The following is an 8,167-nucleotide window of genomic DNA, read 5'->3' as shown; positions in this document are numbered from 1 at the left end:
ACCCTTGGGGGTCCCTTTCAACCCTGTTGTTGTTGTTGTTGTTTAGTCGTGTCCGCCTCTTCGTGACCCCCTGGACCAGAGCACACCAGGTACTTCTGTCTTCCGCTGCCGGTTCTATTATTCTCCTTGCTCCTACAGGGTGCCTATGAGTCAGGCCAGAGACCTCACCCTGGCAGCAGCTTTGTAGCCGCTTCAGACACGTCCTCTCTGGGGAGCTGCCTATCTTGTGATATATTCATGGAGGAACCGTTTGTCTCAGACGAGGCCAATTAGGAGGGGAGAGGTCCACTCTTTTAAAAAAGTGTCTGAGCACACAAACCAGACCTCTTTGGTCCCAATTGTGCAACAAAACAGTGAGCTTCTCTCCGTCCCTCTAGGTTTTGAAGCACAAACCGCCACCCCACCCCTCTCCAGGCCCCAAATTAAAGGCACCATCTGCCCCGTCTCTCCCCTAAGAAGGGACCTTGTGGGTTTTGAGCAGGAGGCCGGTGCCTCGAATGCAAACACAAGCAGCTTCACTTCACCCTCTATGCTTGTTTTGGGGCAGAGGCAGCGGAGGGGGGGGTGGAGACTGGCACTGCTCCCCTTAACCTCCCCACCAGCATTTAGCTATGCAGTGTTTGTATCCCCAAACTGTAGCCAAAAAGGGGCTTGCAAAAATCAGTCCTAAAGACTTGTGCTCTTAAAAAAGACATGGCAGTGGAGGAAAGAGCAGGGAGGAGGGAAGAGGGAAGAGGAAAAAACGCAGGTCCACAGGACAGCTTGTACAAGTTTCAGGTGATGCGAGTGGCATTTCAGGACTTCTTTACCTTGAGGTGTGAAATCTCTCACCGGAAGGACGCTGCTCCCCCTAAGCTTCCCACCAGCATTTATTGATGGTATTTCTAACCCCACCCAGGCTGCCCTCTTAGAGCGACTTGCAAAAAGCCAATACTAAGACTTGCGCTCTGAAAATATGAGAGTGGAGGAAAGAGGGGGAAGGAAGCTCAAGTTCTTGAAAGTACAGCTCTTGAAAATGACAGCTCTGGCCGCCTTCCCCCTCGCCTGAAGCCCCTCAGTAACATCCAGGAGCAAGACTGGTGGAAAGGTCGGCTTCTGCCTCATAGTTGTTCTTTCAGACAGCTGTAATACTTTGGCCACCTCAAGAGAAGACTCCCTGGAAAAGACCCTGATGTTGGGAAAGATGGAGGGCACAAGGAGAAGGGGGCGACAGAGGACGAGATGGTTGGATAGTGTTTTCGAGGTTACCAGCATGAGTCTGACCAAGCTGCGGGGGGCAGTGGAGGACAGGAGTGCCTGGCGTGCTCTGGTCCAGGGGGTCACGAAGAGTCGGACACGACTAAACGACTAAACAACAACAACAAATACTTACATTGGGTATACGTTTAGCCTAGCTAAGAGGAGACTGAGACAGGCTGAGCGACAGATTGATATATCGTCCAAAACCGGTTCAAAATCCGTATCGTGATATTGATTTCGTAGTTTGTGAGCCAGCAATATATCGCGCATCATGTTAGGTATTGTGTATGTGTGCTGTGCAAAAATCACGATGCAGGAAAAACCGTGAAACCAGCCAATGGCTCTCGAAAGCTCCATAGCTTATTTCAGACACTGAGATGTTTTGGTATATCGCAATGTTGAGCTGGTGAGATCACAGTGTTGGAAACCAGATATTGCCCGGCCCTAGAGACCAATATCTGAAGGAAGGGGTGTCCCATGGAAGATGGAGGAAGCTTGTTTTCTCAGGGTTTTTTTTAGAGGGGGTAGGACCTGAACAAATGAGGTCAAATGATGAGAAAAGAGATTCTGACTAAACATCAGGAAGAACTTTCTGACAGGAAGAGGAGTTTGACAGTGGGAAGGAATCCCCTGGAAGGCGGTGGGCACTCCTTCATTGCAGGATTCCCCCTGCCTGGGATTATTTAGCTGCAGTTCCTGCACTGCAGCGGGCTGGACTAGATGACCCTCAGAGGTCCCTTCCAACTCTGCAGCTCTCCAAAACAGGTCCACCCCAGCACTTACACAAGAACTGAGAAGCAAGGGTGGTTGTTTGAGACACAGAGCATCCACACACAAGCCTCGATAAATCATCTCTTTATTATTAAATATACATCATTTCTTGGCACAGATCTTTGTACAAGTTATGTCACTATAGACACACATTTGTGTGTGTGTGTGTGTGTGTGTGTGTGTGTGTGTGTGTATAAAACAAAAGGATCAAAAATCCACACACACAGAGGACCCTCAGGAGGCGTCAGACGCACTCGCTTTGAGAGACACAAAGGCAGCATTTGACAATGGACCGCACAAACACTCCTGCATAGAGTTACCCACCTACCCTGCAAAAAGCCATCCTGGTTAATACATTGTCATGGCAAGAGGGAGGAAGAGAGGGGAGCTAGCCAGGGCTTTTTTTGGGGGGGGGGGACACAACACTGTTTACAGACTTGCTATTCTGGGGACTCACCAGGGATCACCAGTGGCAGACAACGGCCCCCGGATCACTCTTTGACCCTCGCTATCAATTTGCACCCCTCCCGTATCAAGAATGATGAGTTGGGGGGTGTTGGCCCCTGTCCCTTGTGAACCGAGCAACAGATTCTTGGAACCATTCCCTGCAATGGGGAATGAGTCCCCCCCCCCTCCCCAGCAGAAGGTCTTGGTTCTTAGGGAAGGGTGGTGTTTAAAGCAGGGGTGCCCCCCCCCCAGCGGCCAGGAACGATGGGCAACTGCAGCACAGCTGGAAAAGGCTCCCTCGGATCCCAGCTTTGTTGGGCATTGATTCAACCGCTGCAATTACGACTTCTCCTACCTGCTGTAGAAACGCCACCCCACCACCATCCTCGGGGGGGGGGTGCTGGGGAGCAGGACTGCAGGGAGCATCTGTGTCCCTCCAGGCGCCTGATGGGGGCTAGAGAGGTGCAGATACCCCCCACCCATGTCGCCGTAGTGCCATCTTGAAGCTGGAGGGCAGCCAACTTACGGGGACCCCCCAGAAATGACCTCTGCCCCCTCCATGTTATGAGGAATGCTGGTAGGAAGGGGGCTAGGTCAATGTTTCCCCAACTTGGGTCTCCCTGGCTGTTTTTGGACTGCAATTCCCATCATCCCTGACCACTGGTCCTGCTAGCTTAGGTTGATGGGAGTTGTAGTCCAAAAACAGCTGGAGACCCAAGTTGGGGAAACCCTGGGCTAGATTCTAGGGAAGCGAGAGCATCTCTCTGGGATCGCTGCTTTGGAAAATCTGGTTCTCTGCAGGCTGGGGCAAGGGGTTGGCGGGGGGGGGGGTGACCCACAGCCCAGAGCATCCCAGGAAAGATTCTCTAGCCACCTGAAGTCCATCTTGGGCTAGGGAGACCTCACGCCAAGGCCAGCAGGGTGGCTTTCACCGATTAACTGCTCCTTGCCAACTTTGTAAGATCTGCAAGAATAAACCCAGCCCCACAGCTGAAAGCTATCAGGAAGGGGGGGCTCTATAGCTGAGTGGGAAGGGGGTGGCGCGATTGTGGGTCATGAAGGGAGCTGGAATGGGAGATGCTCAGGTCTTCACTTCTGGGGTCTGGTTGGTGGTGGAAACTCAAAAGGGAGAGGGAGGAAAAGGTCATCCCAAATACTCAAAACCTTGCAGGAAGATATGCCACTAGACTACCAATCCCATCAGCCCGGATTGTCGGTTCGGTCCAAGCTGGCAGGGGATTATGGGAGTTGTAGTCTGGCCATCAAAAGACACTAGCTTGCAGCCTCTTCTTCTCCAGGGACACTGCTCTATTTTACCTCAAGGTTTTAGGACGTTCAGGCAGAGGTTTAAAAGGAAACGCCCAGAGTCCGAAGGAAGGAGCAGCTTGAGACTTAGCAATCAGCAAGCCACCTTCGTTGAGCTGGCAATCTCTCTCCTAGAATATATACATACATCTATATATATATATGCTCCCAAGTGAGATGAGCATTATTTCATTGGCGAGGTGGCACCTGCCGTCCCTCCAAAATTCTCTCCCCGACAGAAACAAAACCTGCTGAGCCACAATTGTGATCCATCACAACTTCTGATGGCACGGAGAATTAGAAAAATGAGAATTGGGGAAACGGTGTGTGGGTGTAGACCAGGGTTTCCCAAACCTGGGTCTCCAGCTGTTTTGGGACTACAACTGCCATTATCCCCAGCTAGCAGGACCAGTGGTTAGGGATGATGGGAACTGTAGTTCCCAAACAGCTGGAGACCCAAGTTTGGTAACCCTGTGTCGGTTCTGCTCTCCCAGTGGTAGTGCGTCTTTTTCAAAATGTGCAAAACACTCCAACCTGCATAAGCAGTGTCTTGGGGGGGGCCCTACATGAACTGGGCTTCCTGTTTAGGACATGCATCACCCCGTTCAATCTATTTTCATACTGGAGAGGTAAAAGCTCTTCAGGTTTGCATCTGGTGGTGGTTCGTGAATCCCTGGTGCGGTTTTGTTGAAGGCAGGCATTGTGCTTGCTAAGTGTGAGGAAGCAGTGCAGTGCAGTGCAGTGGAGGGCGATGAGAGAGAGAGAGGAATTAGCAGGGTTAATTTAGCATGATTTCCAGGAAAGGGCTGGTGGGAGTCAGTCAACATCTGGAGGGACACAGGATTGCTGCCCTGTTCTAGGAGATTTTCGAAGGTGGGGAGTGCCTGAGCTCGTACACGGCGAAAGACCCAAGACGGTCTGGCAAAACACCCACTCCTCTTCCCAGGAGGAGACCTGCAAAATGCCTTCTCCGATCCAATTCCTCTCTAGGTGTTCAAGGCACCTGGCTCTCATTCTCACCTGGCTGCTGGAAGTTCAGCAACATATGGAAGTCCATTTTTCGTTGTCATCCCTGACCGTCGGGATAAAAGTTTTCCCCATCTCCAATCTGAGATGAGGCATCTATGATTCTATGATCTCCTGCTCTGGGCTAGGAATGCCTCTTCAAGAGTCCTTATTCCTTCCATCTTTTGACACTTAATACTGGAGGGGGAAGCCCTGCTAAAAAGCAGAGGCAATTCGGAGGAGCGAAGGTTAGCTCGACCGCATGCCATCTTCCGAAGCTTGAACTCTGAAATAGGTGTGCATATCTAAATACAGATCATTAAAAAGTCTCTGAAAAGCAAGGAAAGATTGCGGCAGCGAGAGAATTCAAGATTGCACCGTGGCCTCTCTGCCTTGGACAAACCCAAGGAAAGGAAAGAATCCAGTCTTTGGTTTTTTCTCCCCTGGGGCCGGCTGGCCCTCTTCCAGGAGGTTTTGGGGCAGAATTTTAAAAGCATCTGAAGTAGGGAGAGGGGGGAGATGAAGGGCCCCATTCTCCAGGGCTTGGAAAACAAACCATTTGCTGGAAGGAGCGCTGAGACCGCAGGGAGCGGAAACCACAAGACAGACACACCCCACGTCTCAAACATACAGGTAAGTTTGGCTTCCTACAAAATAAAGGGTGCAGGAGAGTTAGAGGCAGGAGATGTAATGGGACTGTGTCGCCACGGCTTAGAACAACGAGGCAAAATCAAGTAAATAGCATGGCTGCCGCCTTCTGGGAGGAGCCCTTGCCAGTTCCCCACAAATCCAAGCAGAATTCAGAGGAATTTCAACCACTTCGGTGGGAAAAGGAGAGGGAAAGCAAGAAAACAACACCGGCAAAGGACACGGCGGCTTCTCTTTCGCAAACGCAAGCTCGGGGAAGCAGGGGGCAGGATGCTGCGGTCGTGGGGACCTAACAGAGATTGCCTTGGGTCACTCAGCTCTGCCGCGAGAACCCTCTGGCTCGGGGAGGGAGGGAAGGAGGGAGGGAGGGAGGAGGAAGAGGATGCCTGCCCACCTTTCCACCAACATTTGTACCAACCGCCAGCCACCGGCCGGCCACTACCTCTCCACGTTCACCCCTTGCTCCCACTTCCGGAGGAGGATTTGCGTGAGGTCGAAGGTTGTGAAGCTGATCCCCACGGCGATGGGGCCCTTGACCCAGTTCATGCTGAGTCCCTTGTAGAGGCCGCGGACGAGTCCTTCCTCCCGGATGATGTCCCGCATAGTGCGTAGAATGGTGCTGTAGGTGTGGCCCATCACCCCGGCCGTCTGCATCCGCCGCCGCACAACGTCCAGCGGGTAGGAGGCAGACTGCCCAATCAGGCCAGCACAGGCCCCAAAGACGAGACGCTCCACGGGGTAGGGCTGCGTCCTGCCGCTGCGCTCTGGAGGAAGAGGAAACACTGGTGGGCAACTGTGGAGACGCACAGGGACAGCGCAAACAGATCTCCCTCTCTCCCTTCCGCCACGGGGCCCAGGACCCCCAGAAATTGCAAGAGCGCCAGGACCTTAGTGCAACAGCAACTCTCCCCAATTGCAACGGCCAGGAGCCAGGAGGTATAGTGCCTCCAAACAGTGAAGGAAGTGGCATGGATTAGTTACAAGGCAGAGGAATGGCGGGAGGAACCAGCTGAGGGACATCCAAGGGAAGAAGGCTCAGAGCCCAGGGAGAAGCAGTGGGACGATGATGAGAGGCCAGGGGGAGAAGACTGGAGGAGGAGGTGTCAGAAGCGGAAGAGGCAACAAGGCTTAGTGAGCGGGAAGAGTCGTGGCAGAGAGAAGTCCAGAATGGGAGGCAGAAGCTGAAGCAGGAGAGGAAGGTCTCCCCCTCCTGCTGCATCAAGCTGTCCTCCCTTCTGGTCTCCCAGAACCAGGAGAGGCATGAAGAGGGTGGAGGAGAGGTTGGCTGCATGCAGGGGCGTTCTTCAATGGCTTGGGGGGAAATCCTGGAGGGACTTGGACGGCGGTGGGGAGGCAGGGACCTTCAGTTTCAGCGGCTGCTTCATGGGGGGCTGCTGTGCTCCTTAGGCCTGTTCCGATCGTGTCCTTGCTAATAAAGAGTTAACTCCCAGTTGTATGGTGTGATTTACTGCCAGCTCAGCTCTGAGACATGGCTAGTAGCCACTGCTCTTCCGTGGATTTGCCTAATCTTAAAAGCCATTCATAAGAGCCATCTTCTGGCTGGCATCCTGGCCCCGCTGCTTTTACCTGCGTGAAACTTCTTCAGGGTCTCGTAGGTGAAGAAGCTCAGCCCAGCATATGGAATCACCCCCAGGATGGTGGGGGCAAAGCCCCGGTAGAGGGTCTTCATCCCTTCTTCCCGGGATATCCGAATGAAGACGTGGACAATGTTGCTGTACCTGCCGGGAGAGCGGAGCAAGAGAAATCATGTCTTGTTATCATGCCTCTCGAGCAACAAGCCTTGTTGGCTGTCAAAGGGTCTGGCCTGCCACACCGGTGGGGCAGGAGAGGGCAGCAGGAGTGGCCAGAAGATTCAAGGACAATCAAAGGAACCTTAGAACATTTCAGTGTAGTATAGCCTAACATCGTATCAAGATTTTAAAAAACCTGAATACACAACCAGAAACATGATCCATGCCTTTCCTCAAGAGCATTGGCTATTCAAGATGTTCAAGCGCCTGGAAACCAAACCTTATGAGGAACGGTTGAAGGAGCTGGGAATGTTTAGCCTGGGAAAGAGGAGACTGAGAGGAGATAGGAAAGCCATCTTCCAAAATCTCAAGGGCTGTCAGATGGAAGAGGGAGCAAGCTTGTTATCTCCTGCTCTGGAGGGTCAAACTTGAACCCAGGGCTTCAAGTTACAGTGGTACCTCGGGTTACAGACGCTTCAGGTTACATCAGCTTCAGGTTACAGACTCCGCTAACCCAGAAATAGTGCTTCAGGTTAAGAACTTTGCTTCAGGATGAGAACAGAAATTGTGTTCCAGTGGTGTGGCGGCAGCGGGAAGCCCCATTAGCTAAAGTGGTGCTTCAGGTTAAGAACAGTTTCAGGTTAAGAATGAATTAAGTACGTAACCAGAGGTACCACTGTACAAGAAAGGAGATTCCAACTCAATATCAGGAAGAACTTTCTGACGGTAAGAGCTGTTCCATGGTGGAACGGTCTCCCTCGGGAGGTGGTGGACTCTCCTTCCCTGGAGGTTTTTAAGCAGAGGTTGGGTGTCCATCTGCCATGGATGCTTCAGCTGAGATTCCGGCATTCCAGGGGGTTGGACTGGATGACCCTCAGAGGTCCCTTCCAACTCTACTATTCTATTATTCTTCTACAGTTCTCCTTGACATATTGTTGAGAAGAGGGATTTCCAGCTCTGACAAATATGAAAGATCAGAAGACAGAAAGGCTTCTTAGTGT

General features: G+C 52.2%; 1 protein-coding gene across 1 annotated transcript in view; it reads right to left on the bottom strand.

Annotated features, from left to right (window-relative positions):
* Positions 1–2,078: 2,078 nt before the first annotated feature.
* SLC25A42 (solute carrier family 25 member 42) overlaps positions 2,079–8,167 on the bottom strand; it is a 30,010-nt gene continuing 23,921 nt past the window's right edge. The window contains exons 9-10 of the mRNA XM_079960873.1: positions 7,003–7,154; positions 2,079–6,179 (exon numbers count right to left, since the gene is read on the bottom strand). Coding sequence (XP_079816999.1) covers positions 5,854–6,179; positions 7,003–7,154 — 478 coding nt within the window. The 3' untranslated portion in view covers positions 2,079–5,853. The remainder of the gene's footprint in view (positions 6,180–7,002; positions 7,155–8,167) is intronic.

Source organism: Podarcis cretensis, assembly GCF_951804945.1.
Source record: "Podarcis cretensis genome assembly, chromosome: 18".
NCBI lineage: Eukaryota > Metazoa > Chordata > Lepidosauria > Squamata > Lacertidae > Podarcis > Podarcis cretensis.
Note: the sequence above shows the minus strand (reverse complement) of the source record. Positions and strands in the feature narration are given on the sequence as shown.